The sequence below is a fragment of the Cyprinodon variegatus genome, unplaced genomic scaffold, assembly GCF_000732505.1.
Source record: "Cyprinodon variegatus isolate N-32 unplaced genomic scaffold, C_variegatus-1.0 Scaffold105, whole genome shotgun sequence".
Classification (NCBI taxonomy): Eukaryota; Metazoa; Chordata; class Actinopteri; order Cyprinodontiformes; family Cyprinodontidae; genus Cyprinodon; species Cyprinodon variegatus.
In genome coordinates, this window is record NW_015150558.1 from 1,439,435 (window position 1) to 1,458,060 (window position 18,626).

The following is an 18,626-nucleotide window of genomic DNA, read 5'->3' on the forward strand; positions in this document are numbered from 1 at the left end:
TAGAGCCTCCGCTGTTCCTCCCCTCTTGCTCCGCTCTGATTTATCCTCACAGCTCAAGGAGAGCATGCGGAATATTATTATTAAATTCATAGGAAATGAACACTTAATTTAATATGACATAATTTTTAAAAATCCCCACCAGCATCCAGCAGACTTTCAGTTTCTGCCCAAATATTTTCTTTTTGTTGTGGATTTTTGTAACAGGGATAAATAGTATCATATAATCTTTTTCATCCTATCACAGTAATAACAGCTTATCTAAAACAAAAAAGGCACAGCTGGATCTATGTACACATGAATAGAAAATAAGTTTAGGATTGTAAAAAATACACTCCTGTTTGGTTTCACTATAACTTTTTTAAAGGACAGAATATTTTTAAGCCCTGAGAGATTATTTTTCATTCATCTATAAGTTTAAAGACAAAACATGTATTTTTGGTGCGGCTGCTTCAAGCTGCTTGTAAGAATGATCCACATTTATAGATGTGTTTTAAAGGTTGTACTTTAATCTGAATATAAGAATCTAACGTAACTTTTTTTAAAAATTACACAGATTTTAATCCAGGCTGCTGGAGGCGACCCAATGCCCTGCAGCTGTCCAGGATACAGTAGAAACAACTGGAGGACATTTCATTTATAGTTAACATTGTTCAGAAAAAAAATATGTTTTTCAATTTGTAAAAAAAGTTTAATTTTACTTTTTTGTGATGGAAAAAAGACTCTGTATTAAAGCCAACCGGCCTGTTCCTGAACACAATGTTCTGTTGCTCACAAGGGAAGAAGAAAGAGAGACCAGATGGCTCTAATAACCACTATTGATTGATTATTTATCTTTGGAAATTGAAGAGGCGCATTCCAGGATTTCACACTTGATTTTTGTTTAAATATTAATAAATATGTAAAAATGGATGAAAACATCACTGTCCCTGTTTCCTATTTTAATTTTCATAAAATGTATTTATTTCTATCTATGATCTGGAAATGTCCCCAGATTAGATTGCAGAAATCTGGTGACGTTATTCATAAGTTCATCTCAGCACAATGCAAAGAAGTAAATCTAGAACATATCCTGCAGGTCCCAGGTCCTCAGCGTTCATTGCCCTGCATGTCTCAGGACAGTGGACTTCCAAGCTGTCGAGCAGTCATCACTGACTCCAGATATGCGGCAGCAGAACAGTTGGTACTGAGGACCAGGCCTGGAGACTTCTCTAGTTAATTAACGTTTGCTCCATTTGTAATACCATCAGTTGCCAGCAGATGGAATCAGAGAGCAGGATATCTCGGTTGAAGCAGTTTCTCCTACCTCAGGGCAGTTCCTGTTTGCTCCTGAGTGTTTTTGTCTTGACAACCATGACCAGCAGCCCCGTCCTGCAACAGCTTCAGCCATTTTTGTTTTTCCTCTGATGAGCTCACCTGAAGTAACAAAGATCGGACAGAAAGATTTTAATGAGGAGCTGATAAAAAAGAGGAAACTGAACTACTGACCTTGAACTCACCTCCAGCACAGCTACCTGGTCACCGAGCATGCTCAGTGAGATCCTGTTGGCGTGGCCTTTGTCTGCCCCGGCTCCGACCTCACAGCCTCTGAGTTGGACCGTGTACTGAGGCGACCGCCTCTCCCCTTCCTCCTGTTTCTCGATGTCCTCTCCGAACATGTTGAGGACTCCACCCTCAACCTGACACAGTAAGTTCTGCCACTGACAGTTCATCAGAACATTCAGGAACCCTGTGAGTCAAAACACCACACATCACTGACACACATTTGAATCTAAGTTACAGAAGTCAGAGAAAGGGATTTGCTCAAGTACTTGTTGTATTTATACATATCCGAATCCAGTTTTCTTAAATTTGGATCTAGATCTCAGAGTGTGTTCTTCTCTCTGTAGGAGTGGGGTTTGAACTCAGAACCTCTGGATTCCAAACACAATGCCCTAACCACTAGGCCGCCACTCCCCAAAGCAGGCATTAGTGTGAAGGGTCTTTCCTAAGGACCCTCACTGGTAGCTCATTCCCCCCAGACGGGATACGAACCCAGGATTCCTATTTGCAGGTCTGGTGACTCACTACTTTCTGTGGTCTATCTTATTTGTCTTGTTATGAACATGGATCCCAATGCCCAACAACCAATCAGTGATCAAGCTCCCAGACTGCAGGTCTGAATCCCAACAGTATAATTCTCAAACACTCTTGGTCAAAGTGGCTGACACTTCACCATGGACCATCAGCCCATCCTCAGTTCTTCCTACAGACTCCTGCTATTTGGGTTTGCTTTTTTCTGCTTGCTTCATACACCCAGCTATCCTATATTGTTTGAGGAGTTACTTGCAGAGCTTAAACCCGTTGTACTTTTTTGATATAACCTATCGTCTTTTGCTGTTCTGCTGACAGACAGCCTCTGTGTTGCCCTGATTAAGGTCTTTGTCACTTAGTCAAGCCATCGGTAGGACCGGTAATTATCAGCCACACACAGGTCTGTGTCTCCATGGTTTTTACAGTCTGGATCCCTCCTGGCTTAGACGTGAATTCAGCCGTACAGCATTGAGGGCGATACTCTTGGTTTGTGCAGATTTATCTGTTTGACTATGATTTGAGCCTGATTCCTATTTTCATTTGCTGCTCTTACACACAGCCAAAAAAATACATCAGTCCACAAGTTATTTGATGAACATATTTACTACCCCCACTGGTGTGAGCATTAAATATAAAGTAACAGCATAATACTGTGCACTATTAAATTGGTGACACATTTGATGGTGACCTTAGTGCACGTTAACAATGAATGTCTTATCTGCCATAACTTAAAATTCTCCATCCCTATAGCTTTGTTCCCTCTTTAGTCCCTCAGAGCTGTTATGGTTCAGTACCTTTATCTTTGTTGGTGTCATGGAAAGCTGAAGGTTTCTCCTCATCAGAGTCAGTCTGGACTTCGCTGGACTGAAGACAGAACAAAAAACACATTATTACTTTTAGTTAGATTATTAATTCGTCTGTTAGAACAGTGTAGGAATCATTGGCAGCCGGTCAATAGAGGGCGCTAGGGCGCCACCCCACCCAATGACCTGGATTAAGACATAAAATACAAATGGAAATTAAATTATGAAATAAAAACATTTAAAATATATTATATATTTATGATATATAATATATTATAATACATTTGAAGCAATCCTTGCCTATTTTGCATACCCAAATGTAAGCAAATAACAGAGGAACTGTAAGCCCAAATTACACGTGTGATACATCATTTTAAAGCCAAAACCTTCTAGTTTCTGAAAATATAAAATTATTGAACTTTAAAAACTTTAACAAAAAAAAATTGGGCGAGTAAAACACAGTCTAACCTGCATCAGTTTAAAAATGACTCAAAGTTGCTTTTTTATTCGCAAGAATACTAGGTTTGAACAGCAGTGACAAAGACATGCTTGAGAAAAGGCATGTTTAATTTCATTACATTTGTTCTACATCACGTTAACATCAATAGCAGAAAATTTCAGACCTCTAGCTGCAACATTTCCAGAGCTGTGGGGCTTTGAACTTTTGGTGTCACCAGCATCTCCAAATCTCTCCAAATGTGCCAAATTGAGCCATTTGACCCATAGAATAACACTGATATACATAGTGGGCCCTTTATCTACAGAATTCATTCATTGGACTTTATGAACTAAAATAAAACTAAAATTTTTGAAATGTAAAATGTTTAGGATAAAAATATAAAACGTCTGAATAAAATCGAGTCTTACAAAGATGCAGAGACTTTTGTCCTGTAGGAAGGAAGACGATGTAAAAAAAAATACCAAACATCACAGGCAAACGTTTGAGGATACCAAGCAAGATACCAAGCATTAACTATGACCAGCTAACTTGGAATATTTTTATTACAAATATACTGGATTAGTTTTAATCTGTGGACCCTTATGGATGAATGGAGTATAAACAATTGAAGACTGGATTTATAAAACGGCTTCTGGACGCCTTCAAAGGTTGGTTGCTGTGGCTGCTTTGCCATATTTACATTTTGACATGCTTCTATATATCTGTGCTAATTGTGCTTTGGTGTCCGTAAAATGAACTTGGTGATTAAATTGTGTCTAACATGTCTATATTGGTAAATATTTTACCTTTGTAATTTTCATGCGTTCTGAATTGTTAGGTGTAAACACATAAAAACCCGGCCGGTCATTGTTGAATTGGTGACGTATTTCCATAAATCTTCACCCGTAGACTTCGGTTAAAAGTTGCCCATGCACCGTAGCTCCTCTTCTTTATTTGCTCACCACCTCCCTCCACAGCGCTGACCTAGGTGTCGTACCTGAGTGAGGTTGGCCCGCCCACCTTCTTGAAATCAGACGAAATTAGTGTCAAACGTTTGTGCAGCACAAATTTTCGTTTGTGCCGCCATCATTTTAAAGATATAAAGAGATGTTTCTAGAAGTCATCAAAGGTCATCCAACCCCCCCCCCTTTCTTCAAATTAGACAAAATTGGTGTCAAACGTTTGTGCAGCAAAAACAGATGTTAACTGACCTTTGATAACCTCTACAAAATATTCATAATATCATTAAAATGACAGCAGTACAAATGAAAAATTTTGCCATTCAAAAATATAATATATATTTTTAATATAATATAAATATAATATATAATTAATTTTAAATAAAAAAATATTTAAAAGATCTATAAAGATATATATTATCATTATCATTTTAATGATGTTAATAATTGTTTGTAGAAGCCATAAAAGGTCAGTGAACATTTGTTCATCCTGAAACTCTGAATTTCATATAAATTATAAGTTGCTAATTTATGATTATATAATTTTAAACTGCGGCACAAACAAAAAATTTTGACACGAATTTTGTCTGATTTGAAGAAGGTGGGGGGGCTGGTTGACCTTTTGACCTTTACATTTTCATTAATATCTTCAAAGCCAAATTAGCACAAACGTCAATTTTTGCTGCACAAACGCAGCTGAGTTAATTGACACCCATTTCGTCTGATTTGAAGAAGGTGGGGGGGCTGGTTGACCTTTGATGACCTCTAGAAATATTTCTTTATATCTTTAAAACGATAACGGCACGAAGGAAAATTTTTGCTGCACAAACGTTTGACAACAATTTTGTCTGATTTGAAGAAGGTGGGGGGGGGCAACTTCACTCAGGTCCCAGTCGTCTGTTAGAAAGTGAGGCTGATTGACAGGTTTATAAATTCATTTAGCTCCAAGGCTAGGCTAACTACATGCAGCAAGGCTAAGGCTTTATTCTGCTTTCCCTGCCTCCTTTTTTAAACGTCAGGATCAGCGTGGATAAAGACAGCTAGGACTGATTTAAAGCACTTTGCAGAACATTTTAGATTATTTGTTTTTTTTGTTGGCATTCATATAAATATCCTGGTGTGATACCTTAGTGTACATTTGATTAGTTTTTGGTATATGTCTATTTTAAAGGTACAGCCCCCCTGAGAAAACTCCACCTGCCGCCACTTATAGTGCGATCTTGTATTTTTTGATGTTCTTCTCTGAGAGAACTTTGCTGTTTTCTCACAAACAAAGACGTCAGGAATGTTATTTGTTTCTTACCCTGCAAGACAGCCGGTGATCCGATTTACTGAGAGAGGAGAAGCTCTGCGTCTCCACCTCACCTTCGGTGCTCACCTCTTCTATCACCTTTAAACACGAACACAGACGGTTAATTTGAGGTACATCAGAAAACCACTAAATCCATGAAGTTTAACGGTGCTGTTTGTGTGTGCTGCTGACCCTTCTCCACTCGTCAGCCTGCTGGAAGCTGCTGTAGCCCAGAACCAGAGACTCTGCGCCCACTGGGACCAGTTTGAGCTGGTGCTGGATCTTGGCGTGGCTCTTGGACTTATAAAAGGACTGACAGCCATGAAGGTTCAACTCCAGCTGGGGCAGCAGGTCCCGAGCAAATTTATAACACTGGTGGACATAAACAGAGAAAACTTTTCCATCCGTCCGTCAGTCAATCCAACACTCCCCCCCCCACCCCCCCCACCTCTTCCTCACCAGCAGCATGTCATTCTTGATGATGAAGAGCTGTTTGCTCCACTGTCCGAGCCACCTCCTCCTCCACAGGTATCCACAGAGGCGGGACTCTGGAGCGGGCCGCAGACAGATCTGTGAGGTGCTCCACTGGATGTAGTGTGCTCTGTCCTTCACCAGACTATCTCCTTCATCATCATCATCTTCCTCACCATATGACTCATAGTGGCTGCTCTCTGACTCCGCCCTCTCTGAAGGATAGAAACATTTGCTATTTTACTGTTTTTTTACACAAACTTCCTGTAATGTACCTGTTGGGGTTGCTGCTGTCAGACATAGATAGACGCCACGTCATCGGGTAAGAGGTGTGCCAACAGAGCGGCCATCTTAGGTCAGACCAATCTGAGATCAGAGAGAGTACACTCCAATTGGGGCTAACCCTACTTTATGATTTTAGACACTCTGAATCCGGGGAACTTTTAACCAATTTCCAGATAAACCAGCTGACTGCAAACATCAATGCTTCAGGCTCTAAAGGGAACAAACTGTTTGATCCGATTTTTTTTTAATACATAATTTTGATTTTGTAGCAAACTTCCAGAGCTTCCCCTCAGGATGCCCAACCTCTATTCTGCTCATATTATTATATATATATGAGGCTTCTCTAAATCCTCCTTAGCTGTGAGTGTGATTGGTTGTTTGTCCTGTTTGTCTCTGTGTCTTGGATTAAGCGTGACAGAATATGGATGGTTTACTTTTATGTTTACAAAATCACACCTAATTTACTTAAGATTTTGACAAAATAATACATTTTTGCTGATTTGTTACTGTGTTTTGCTGCAAAAAATAGAGAGTCCCACTTCCAATTATAGACGTCCCACTTTGACAATATAGTTTCACCAAACACACTTCGCTTCGACCAACTTCTCATCTTTCGCGGTTTTCTCCGCAGTGAGCTGGTCATGTATTCTCATGAAAGTTTGCCTCACAGATGGTTTGTAAGATGGATCACCTGCGCTGCCTGGAGAATCAGCGCTAGCCCATCAACTTGTAGCTATTCACTGACTGAGGAGATTGGTGACCTTGGCTGATAGAGCTGTGCTTATTGCTGCATCCACGTCAGCATGTCACGTTTAATGTGGTATGCTGATGAAGGTTCTCAGTCATCCAGGTCATAGTCATTCCGTAAAAATTCAAAAAAATATCCACTGGACTTGGTGTCCAAGATTTGAAGACGTTTCTCCTCCTCTCCAGGAAGCTTTCTCAATTCAAATGTCTGGATCAGCAGTGAGTTTGAGTCATATATGGACAAGGCCTTATATTGCTTGGAAACATGCAATGGTAACCGATGAATGGGTCGTTTGGTTCCATCGTTAGCCTGATGGCTAACGATGGAACCAAGCGACCCATTCATCGTCTTTAAATCTTTGAAACCAAGTACAGTGGATATTTTTTTTTATTTTTACAGAAAGTTTAATGTGGTAATTTGACAGTATAACGTTTTCGCCCCCAGATATACATCTGTTCTAAAATATCAAGGTGAAAGTCACCATTAATATAGACCCAGCTCCCAACCTCCCAGTCTGGCATCAACAGCTCGTTAACGATCCACCATTATTATATATATATATATATAAGCTAGGCATTACAATCACTTCGACCATAAATCTACTTCGATCCGACAGAATAGTTTTCTATATCCTGTGTGTGTGTCTGTGTATATATATATATATATATATATATATATATATATATATATATATATATATATATATATATATATATATATATACAATGCCTGAGTGAGGGGTGTGTTTGTAGACAAGGCATACTTCTTTCCATAAGAAGCCAGCTTCTTTCTCAAGGTTTATTTATAACATGTTACTGTTTAACCAAAGTGTCTGTAATTTGTTTTGACTCTGACTACTTTCCATTGTTGTCAGTAAGGAGGAATGAATGCTGCTCAGGGAGAACAGGGCTGATTACCGAGCAATGACGGCCGTATGATGAACGTATCTCTTTGCAAAGAAAAAAATAAAGTAAAAAATGGAGGGAAATCCATCTATCTCTGTTTATTTAACTGGAGTTGAATACCTCCCACTACAATATATATGTATAACTGCTTATTGTGATATTATTTATGACTCGTCTTCTTGTGATTAGAATTAGATCTGAGGCGTCTCCTACTCATTCTGACAACAGCTGCTTGAACTGTGCTCTGATCCAAGATGGCCGCCCTATAGGCATGTTGACCCAGCTTCCAATGAGTCGTCTACGTATTCATGTCAGTGGCTGCAGGTACCTGTGTTGGACACAGTGCTTTCTGCCGGTACGTAAGGTTCTGCCTCCTCGTAGGTATCCTCATCATCATCACCCCCAAGCCCACCGGGGGGGTGAGGAGGAACGGTGGGGCCCTGCATCTGCAATAAATTAGATACGCCAATGGTGAAATACTGAACACATTTAGAACAAGGATGCAGGACTGATAGAACTGGGAAAATCCTGAGATGTGGAGCCTGCAATAGAAGCCTGGTTCCTCTCACCCCTCCCTCTGCGCTAACAAAGCATCACGTTCTTTAAACTCGGATCAAAGCTTAAGTTCACCTGCTTCACAGAACCGGACAGTGCAGAACATGCTATCTACACCTTTCTCTCTGAGTGTAGCTGTAACGACGGCAGAACCTTGGACCCGATATTCAGCAGACAACCAGGACAAGAAAGCGGTGAAACATCCTCGGGGCGAGTTATCGGATTTTCTGACGATACGGGAAACTCAGGTCAGTGACAACAATGTCCTGCTGATTACAACTAGGAGGAAAGTCACTCACCTGGTTGAGAGTTCAGTCCGATTGAGAGAGAAAGGAGGAACCCGGGGAGAGAATGTCCGCCAATTGCAGTCGTTATCGCTTCTGAAGGTTAAAGTTAGCCGATGCCAAGCAAGCAAAAGTATCCGTGAGGCATAGTCCAAAGCCTAAGAACAGTCCAAACCAGTTCCACAAACCAGGACAGCAGAGAGCTACGGAGCTGTCCAAGTAGAGTCCAAGCTGAGGTCAGTAACACAGTCCAAGTCCGGTAACCAGCAGAATCCAGGAAGTCAGACCAAAAATCAAACTGAACAGAGCAGACAGGAAAGAGGCAAAAACCAAACATCCAGAAGCAGAAACAGGACAGAATCAAAAAGACAAATCCCTTACTTGATGGCTAGAATTACTCTCACCGAAAAAGCTAGAATAATCTGGCGCTGATGACGGGAAAGCAAACACCATAAATAGCTGCGGGGAACAGGTAAAACAGATCGGCAGTAATCAGCCGCAGGCCCAATTAGACAGGTGTGCAGGGGCAGGGCGTGCAGGTGGCGCAGCGGTTAGCACCCATGACCCATGTGATGAGGCCTTGGTCCTTGACGTGGCCCACCCGGGTTCGAATCCGACCCATGGTCCTTGCCGAATGTCTCTCCCATACTCCCTTTCCTGTCAACCTACTGTCGAAAAATACGAGCTACTAGTGCCAAAAATTCAACCAAAAAAAGGTGCGCACCCAACGCCATCAGCGCCAGGATTATGACAGTAGCAGGAAGACCTGGAACCAGAAGTCACAAGGCCTCCAGTAACAGAGCTTAACACAACTTGGACAGGTTGAAGCCTGGTTTATGCTCAGAAACCAGGTGGTCTGCATGTGAGGCATGGTTGTGTATGTTCAAAAATAAAACTTGCTGGAAGATCTCCTACTGCACCTTAAGCAGTTAAAGATTTCTGTTTTGGCAAAATAAATACATTTTACTAAATACTGTTTTATTTACCTCCATAAATTTACATTATAAACCGATCCGAACAATTGCTCTAAATTTGTTTAAAAAAATAAATTGACCTTATTCCAAAACCTTCAAGATCATCTTTGGTCCCCAAACATAAAATCCCACCTTTTTCCTTGTCTTTCCTTCTTTCTGTACTTATTAGCTATTATAAATTAGTTAAGTGAGCTTCACTAATTTACTTTCGCTTAAATTGGAGTTGAATAATTGTTCATAAATTATTACATTTTGAATAGATGTTAATTTATTCCAGATGTTTGCAGAGGTATGTTAATTATTGGTGTTTGATTAACATTTTGATGTATTATCCTAACACAGCCTTTTTGTCAATGTTCACAGAGCAACACGAGTCTGAAGTTATCTGATTAAATAAAAGACATGCTTAAAAATGCACAACAGTATATAAATAATGTTAAAACAGAGGAAATGGACAACCAACAATGCAGCAACTGAGCTGATTCCTTCCCGCTATCATCACAGCCCTAACTCCGTTACAGGAGAACAGAAGACCTCACCTGTTCAGCCAGGCCAACTATTCCCTCTAACGACCCCCATTTCAGAGACATAGACAGGTATGGGGCATTGCAGGCTAACAATGAAGCCAATCGACCCCCAATCCAAAGGGGGGGACCCGTTCATCCGTTTCTATTTGCATGTTTTCTAAACTAAAACCAGGCTTTGTTGGGCTGCTGGATAAAACCTGGAACTAAACGCTATTTCTGACATTTTGAAGTGAAAAAGCTTCCTGGATGGAAGAGAAACGTCTTCAAACGAGGAAACAAAGTCCAGAGGATTGATTTTTCTAACTTTTATGGAACAGTATATAAATCTGTGCCGTACTTTGTTCTAAAATCCCAATAAACTACTTTGAAATGAACGGGTGTGAATACTTTTCTAAGGCTCTGTGAACACTGCTGTGTTCTAGATGGTATCGTGCGTGTGTGTCGTTGAGTGTGTGTCCATCACGTAGACCAGATGCTAATCTGCCGCCATCAGTGACCACTTCCTCCCTCTGCAGATCTGTCAGCCAATAGGAGCAGGAGGAGATCGCCTCACATGTAAACAGTCCACTTCCTGTAACTCCCAAACACACACACTTGCTAACCCTGTCATCTCCTCCCAAACCTCAGGAGGGCCCGGTCTGTCATTACTGACCCACATCACAGGAGCTCCGTGGTCTCCTGCGCCGCTGCTGGATCCGGATCTAAAAAACAAACTTTCTTCTCTCCGTCTCTCCTTCCTTTGAGCTCCTCTTTGAGGTCAGAAAGTGAAGAGGGTTGGCAGGCTGATGGGAGGATGGCCTTTTTTCACCCGCATTGACTAATGATGCTGCCGTGTTTCCATGGTTACCAGAGATAATGGGGAACAGGAGCTTTTGTTGAGGTTATTCTGATCTCTAAGGAGACAGGAACCTTCACAGATTTTCAGGCTGTTTTTTTTTAAACGTTCCTTTCCAATAAATCTGTGTTTTTTCTGGATAAATCCTGACATGAGGCCAGTTTGATGGGTTTGCTCACCCTGTTCCTGAGCCAGGCGGACGGGTCCTGCTGTGAGACCAGCTCTGAAGACCAAACTCCTTCTGCAAAAGCAGCAAAACCAGATTAGAGGAGGCAGCAGAACACAGAGAACATGGAGACCACTGGTTCTGGGTTTATTTCCTGTAAGCAGACGCAGCAGGTACCTGTCCCTGGGGCGTCCACATGCTCGTTGCTTGGAGACGACGATGGACAGCTCATCACCATGTACTCCGCGTCCTCCACTGGAAACGGCACAGACATGTTCACCATCATCAACCGAGTCTGCCCGGATCTCTGAGCAGACTGGGGAAACAAGCAGCAGAGTCCTACCTGGAGCGTCTGGAGTCTGAAGTTTGGAAAGAAGCTCTGAGATCGATTTCTTCTGAGCCTGAGCGATGTAGCTCAGGTTCTCTGAGTCCAGAACCGTCAGGAAGGACTGCAGGTCCCAGATCAGCTTAGCTAGAACTAAAAAGAGATGGAGAGACAAGTCAGTTACAGCACGAGTCTGCGATCAAATAGGTGAGAAAACAGTTATTGAACAGGTGACGAGTCAGTTACTGAATGAGCCAGTGCTCGAAGAAGTGAACGAGTCACTCGGGCAACAAAAGAAAGATGAAACGACTCAATCATCTTAAGTTAATAAGCTGGATGAGTCAATTATCCAACAACTACTCAAACAGCTAGTTTAATCTGTCATTAAACAGGTTAACAGCCGAACAAGTCAGCTATAGACCAAGTCTGCATTAAAACTGGTGATCAGCTGGGCGAGTCACTGATTAAACGTGTTAAAAGCCTAAAAACAGCTGGACAAGTTAGCTACAGGTGAACGAGTCGCTCAGGAAACAAGTGAAAACTGAACGAGGTATTAATCACAAAGCTAGGCGAGTGAATTACCAAACAAGTCAGCAATCAGACAGGTGAACAAGTCAGCTGTTAAAAATGTTAAAAGAGGTGAGCAAATGAACAAGTCGGCAGTTAAACAGTTTCAAACTCGGTCAGTTAGCATGAGTCAGCAATCAAACAGCAGGATGAGCTAGCTAGTGAACAGATTAACAAGTTAACGAGTCAATTACCAAACATGTCCTCGCTTACAAGACTTTCCAACAATCAGAGAGCTTAATAAGTCAATAATTACACAGGGGATAGTCAGTGACTGACTCTTCACACCTGAGGAGTCAGTTACTGGACGAGTCAGCGATAGAAGAGCTCAACGAGTCAGTCTCAAAACAGGTCAGACGAGTTGGTCTTTGGTCTGTTTTAGCTCTTTAGCATGATGTTTGCTGTCATTGAGAGGAGTCTGAAAGCAGCAGAGATAACTCTGAACATCAAACGGGTCCCACCGGTCATCTCCGTGTCCCACTGAGTCACAGCTGAAGCTGCTGTTGATGAAGAGACGAAGCAGTGACTCATGTTTGATCTCTCAGCTCCTCCTTATCTCTGTTTACTCTAAAACAGACCGACTGTCTGTCTGTTCGCCTTCAGATCCTTAATGTTTAACTCTCTCCATGATTCCTGCCAAACAAACAGGCGGAAATCCACAAACTTCACAGGTTCCTGCAGCTTTAACTCCATCAGGCGTTTTCAGCTGTTAATAAACGGAGGAGCTTGAAATATCAGCAGCACCATGAAGGAAACTATTCATCACAAACCAAACTTATCAGAGCGATGAAGTTTGTTTGCGCATTCATGCTCTGACCTCAGCAGCCTTTGCTCTGCAGGTCTGCTGGCCTTAAAAGATTCGTTCTCGAATCACACTCTCACAAGATGGCTGCCTCTTCTTCAAGAAATAATTAGGTCCATTGTTTTCCCTCCTGCTCAGGTGAAAGTCCCCCATGACAGGTGTTCTGATGCTCTGGCCTTCAGGTGTTAATGGATCAGAGGAAACACGCTAATAGGCTTCAGGATGCTGCTAATATTTAACTCAGAGTAAAGAGCAGAGACAGTCTATTTGGTTTTCGGCTTCTGAAATGCTGGTTCTTCTTGTAAAAAAAAAACTATCCGAACCTAAACTATGCAAGGTGTCCTTTAATTCCTGCTTTTATGCTTTTATAATTTATTCCTTCTTTAATCACCAGTTCATCTGGAAGAGCAACATCACCAGCAGTAAACCACCTGATAAAGGCTGCAGTCTGAAGATCCATACAGAACCTATAATCACATTCAGCAACATCTCAGCAGGAATAGCGTCTTTAGTGAACCTGCTGCCCTTTAGAGAAGGATCTGGTTAAGCTAGAGAACCTTAAGCCGGACAACAATCAGCCCAGTTCTTCCTTTGGCTCGTGGATCAACAGCCAGACCTCTCAGGTCTACTGGATCAGAACCAAACATGGAGAATCAGTGTTTAGGTCTTCTGCTCCACTAATCTGGAATGAACTGGTCTTTAAATGAGTCTTTAAATCAAAACTAAACTATTTGTTTTAAAACCTTTGACTGAGATATCTAAACATTATAAATGAGGTTTTCTGTCCAGCTTTCTATTTTTTAATCAATCATTAATTTTTTTTTATAGATTTTTATTCTCTTCTAATAGTAATTAATTATTTAATTGCCTTTATGCAACTTTGAATTGTCCTGAAACAAAAATATTATATATCAATAAACGTGTCCTGTCTAAAGCTGTGAGAGAAATTGCTCCTCTGTAATCAGAGACTCACAACCAACCTAAACCTTTAACCAACCGCACCTCAACCGGCCTATTTTCAGCCATAAGCATCCGTGAACTAAAACTTATCAGACCAAAAAGTTAATTTTAGTCTCCTCTGACCACCTGACTTTCCCCCATGACTCCTCTGGATCATCCAGATGGTCACTGGCAAACTGAAGACGGGCCTTAACATGTGCTGGTTTAAACAGGAGAACCTTCCTTGCATGATTGGTGAATTACCAACAGTAACCATGGAAACAGTGATCCCAGCTCCTCCCATGTAGATCTGGGCTGATGTGTCACCTTTCTTGAGACCCCACCAGGTGAGATCTTGCATGGAGCCCCAGGCTGAGGGAGACTGACAGTCATGTTTAGTTTCTTCCATTTTCTAATGATTTCTCAAACAGTGGAGTTTTTTCACCAAGCTGCTTGGCCATTTCCTCATAGTCCTTTCCAGGCTGGTGAAGGTGGACCATTCAGTCTCTGGTGTCTTTGTTAGTAGTTGGATTCTTACTGTTATTAAAATGGGTCCAGAGGGACAAGTTTGGAAACCACAGCTTTAAGGTTAGGGGGAGGTATGCACTATAGGTCAGGGCTGAATGGTCCTCACTACGTACAGTAAGATGAGAGATTGTTTTTCTGAACATCCAGCCAGAGACGAGATGGAGCATTTAGACCAGGGGTCTTAAACCGGTTCCAGAAAGGGCTGCAGGTTTTCTTTCCAACCAAGCAATCACACATAGGACTCCGTTCATCTCACCAATTCATCATGTTCAGATGGACACTCAGTTGATGAGATGAATGAAGTCTGGTGTGCTACTGCTTGGTTGGAAAGAAAAGCTGCAGCCCTTTCTGGAACCGGTTTGAAACCCCTGATTTAGACTGAAGCAGATTAATTTAGAACGGCCTAATCAAAGTCCAGACCTAAAAACACAACCTTCAACATTTGGTGGAAAGACTGAAATAAACACTGAGGCGTTCTCCTGAGGCTAGATGATCAAAGCTAAGAAACCCTGGAAGACCTGCAGCTGGACAAGCAGAGGAAAAAGGTTCTACAAACTGCAGAGCCGGGGGGTTGAATACTAACGCCCACCAAATGTTTATGATGTTTTTTTATAACTATTAACAAACATATTTCCATTTCCTTCCATGTTCTGTCAAAAGATCCACTAAAATCCTCTAAGGTCGGTGGAACAGGAAGAAATGAGGAAAAGATCCAGGGTGTGAATACTTTAGTTCCGTTTATGGAAGCGTGTTCTCAACCCACAGAGATCACATGACAGTAACCGTACCGACTGGAGGAAAGTGGATCCCATGCGGCCTTCATGCTGTGGTTCAGATCCAGATCACGGTTCTGGATGTGCTGATAGAACCAGAGAGAGGATCTAAAACTTGGTATTTATCTTCTGATCCTATTTTGATGAATGAGCCTTGGGGGCGTGGGCTTGGAGACAAAGACGGCCTGTCTTGGCGCCCATTGAGGGGACAGACTGGGTCCATTCAGTGCGTCCGCCCAGAGTGGGAGACCAAGGTTAAATGTTTCTGATTAACTCCTCTGCTGTTTCACAGAGCTGCTTATCAGGCCGCTGCTGTTTTAAACACCGGGATCCACATACCTCACACACCCACACCGCCGCGACAACAATAGACAGCAGGAAGGGAAACACCAGGGACCCAAAACCTGCGATCCACTCTGTCAGCATCACCTCTGGCTGTAAGGCCCCAGGATGCAGCAGTGATGGCTGGACGCTTCCCTGCCCTAAACGAGGCGCCTCAACACAAAGCCCCACCAACTGAGAACCCAGAGAGCGACTTCTATCCAGGACAGAGGCTGTAATCATCTCGCATCTATAAAAATAAAACCAGATCTAAAAGGACAACGGGTCCAACTGTGACCAGGTTTCATGAACGCCCGTTAGGTACACCGGCTGGACATGAAACCAGTGGCAACACTAGGGGGTGTGAATTGCAAGCGGCTGTTCCAACCGTTGCTTTTCCGAATTCTCCCAGTGGTGCCCGACTTTACACGAGTGAATAAAGTGAATGTGATTGGTCGATTATCAAGGGGGCGGGATTGTTGAGGTGGAAGGTTCACAAGCTAGTTTGGTTGTGGCCGGTTTGTCGGAAGCATCTTGCTAACCAGTTAGCATCTTAGTGCTAGCAGGTTCCCAATGGGAAATTCCATTGGGACCAAGTAGCACTAAATTGGTGACTTAGAAACGACGCTGTCAAGGAACGCTATGGACAGCGGAAACATGCAAGAGGAGGAGAGTTTAGTGTCGGAGGTCGTGGATGAGTCTCCTCCGTCATCCATTTTTTATTTAGAGGAGGAAAGCGGGGACGAAGATGTTGTGGAAGAGGACGCCAGGGCGGCAGAAGCTTGGTTTGGTGTAGAAGGCTTCCAGCCGTACATGTTTGAGCCCTTGCCTCGCAACGCTGCCAGTTCTGTTAGCTCTACGCCTGCCGAAGACACAGACGTCCATCCCCGTGAACACTGGGACGCAACTCAATGGGAAAGGAAAGGATTCTGATTTCACCGTTGCGTATATTAGCTTCGACACATGAATCAAGATGCTATGAGCGAAAACATTTGATTGACAGATGACCGTTGATATATGATTGGCCGAATTTAGGTGTTCAGGCTGACGTAGAACTAACTGGCCTGCAGAAGATAACAGGAAAACACAGATTTTAAGAAAGGATTTTTTTTTTAAATAGACATTTTCTAAATTGCTGGACAATATCTGATAAAGAGTAAATGTATACACATTTATGTACATGTTTCAGCCAGAATGATTTGACATTTAAATGATTTCCCTTCGACTTTAAAAATCACAGAATAAACCAAGATCTGAGGAGGTGTTGTCTTTATGATTTCTACAAGCAGGTTTACCACAAGAGTAGATTAGAACCCTGAAATTATGGCTTTTAGTTTCAGTGGCCACCCCAAGATTTTTAGTGGCCCCATCTGGCCCCCCTATGAAACATTTCTGGAGGTGCCACTGCATAAAACTGGTGGCCCGCGAATTAAACCCTGAGATCATCCAAAAGTCCTGAAGCTATCTGTGTTTTCAAACCTCTAACCACGATACAAATGAGCAGAACTTTGAGGAAAGTTATAGAAGAAAACAATAATTTGGCTTTAAGCTGAGATTAAAACCAGCTGTAGGGGGCAACATTAGGGACTTAACTTTAACTTTTGTCTTGTGTAGATGAGTAGTTGCATTTTAATTAAAAAAATAGCAAAAAATGATTTATTTTTCGGAGACACAAGAGACAAAGATGAAAGAAGTCCATCCAAACGGTCTCTATAGCCGCTGATTGTACAGGAAAACCAAACCGATGCTGTTTATTTAGAGTTCAACAAGTAAACACAGACACTCTGAGCTCTGCAGTCTCCTGCTGCCCTCTGGGAAGAGGCTTCACAGCATTCAATGCAGGACCAGCAGGTTCTGCAGCAGCTTCTTTCCCACCACCATCACACTGATGAACTGCTGAGGAATCTCTAAATCATGCCACAGACTCTGCATCTCACTGATAACACCAAACCAAAAACACAGCATATTTGCACCATAGATATTAAAGCTCTGAACTTCCATATCAATGTGTTTTTGCTCCATGTTTTTTCTGCTACACTGTTTACATTTGATCACTGCTGCACTCTAAGAAATGTCATGAAAACTGCACAAAACAGAATGTAGTTTTGCATACACCCTGTGTAAACAAAATGACAATAAAGTTCTCTAAGTCTAAGGCAGACATATGCTTTGAATTGAATTCAAGGCCAACTTCCTGGTCTGATTATGTCATGGCGCGGCTCCTGTTCGGATTGGACGACTCCTCGTTCTGCGGCCCACAAATGCCGCCCTTTTGTAGTTTGGTGTATCGTTCGTAGCCTTGGGTATCCCATGATTCCTTGTGGTGCTCAGTGCTCTGGGTTCTGGTAAATCAACTCATAGCTTTGCTTCAACAGCAGGATTTGTCCATGAACAACGGCTGAATTTTAAACATGTTTGATTTTCTCCCGACCTTAGATTCCTGATAGGGGGGTGAGAGGCTGATCGCCCATCGTTACCCGCTGTATATTACACGATGCAGGACGCACCATGAGGCTGAAAACTCAGCCCGATTGAAATAATTCTCACAAGGCTGGAGAATCGTCCCGAAATGGACAAAAAAAAAATTGTACTGTGTATGTCCAGCTTAACTCTTAATGCACCTAATAGCATTTTTTCTTCCTATTGTTTGCTCCTAAAGGTCGACTGGAAAAGTCTGGGATCATCTAAGCAATCCTGACCTAACAGCTACACTGCATAACATGAGTAATAACTAAAAACTTTTGTCAATAATTGAAGCAGATAATCTGCCACTGGAATGAATATGTTTCCAATTAAGATATGCTAATTAGATCCCGTCTTAAAGGAAAAGTCCGGTCAGCAGGAATAATCAGTGGATCATTATTTATACCTAAAACTAATACATTCGCGATGATTTATTTAGCGTAAAAAATGAAAAACAATAATTTTCGTCTCAATCACTGAGTCTGGGAGCGGCCATTTTTGCCCAAATATAGTAGCCCCTCCCTCCTGCCATCTTCCAGCAGTGACGTCACGGTGCGGTAAGCCTAGCGCCATTCTCCCCGCTTTACAAGCTAAAT

The 18,626-nt window shown here is 42.1% G+C and overlaps 2 protein-coding genes across 2 annotated transcripts in view; both read right to left on the reverse strand.

Moving 5' to 3' along the window:
- Positions 1 to 2,958, reverse strand: part of LOC107084634 (actin filament-associated protein 1-like 1) — a 10,186-nt gene extending 7,228 nt beyond the window's left edge. The window contains exons 1-3 of the mRNA XM_015374557.1: positions 2,865 to 2,958; positions 1,497 to 1,726; positions 1,304 to 1,413 (exon numbers count right to left, since the gene is read on the reverse strand). Coding sequence (XP_015230043.1) covers positions 1,304 to 1,413; positions 1,497 to 1,726; positions 2,865 to 2,958 — 434 coding nt within the window. The remainder of the gene's footprint in view (positions 1 to 1,303; positions 1,414 to 1,496; positions 1,727 to 2,864) is intronic.
- Positions 2,959 to 2,990: 32 nt separating this feature from the next.
- LOC107084635 (actin filament-associated protein 1-like 2) overlaps positions 2,991 to 18,626 on the reverse strand; it is a 21,178-nt gene continuing 5,542 nt past the window's right edge. The window contains exons 2-9 of the mRNA XM_015374558.1: positions 11,656 to 11,790; positions 11,490 to 11,567; positions 11,326 to 11,387; positions 8,300 to 8,417; positions 6,022 to 6,248; positions 5,755 to 5,934; positions 5,575 to 5,661; positions 2,991 to 3,059 (exon numbers count right to left, since the gene is read on the reverse strand). Coding sequence (XP_015230044.1) covers positions 2,991 to 3,059; positions 5,575 to 5,661; positions 5,755 to 5,934; positions 6,022 to 6,248; positions 8,300 to 8,417; positions 11,326 to 11,387; positions 11,490 to 11,567; positions 11,656 to 11,790 — 956 coding nt within the window. The remainder of the gene's footprint in view (positions 3,060 to 5,574; positions 5,662 to 5,754; positions 5,935 to 6,021; positions 6,249 to 8,299; positions 8,418 to 11,325; positions 11,388 to 11,489; positions 11,568 to 11,655; positions 11,791 to 18,626) is intronic.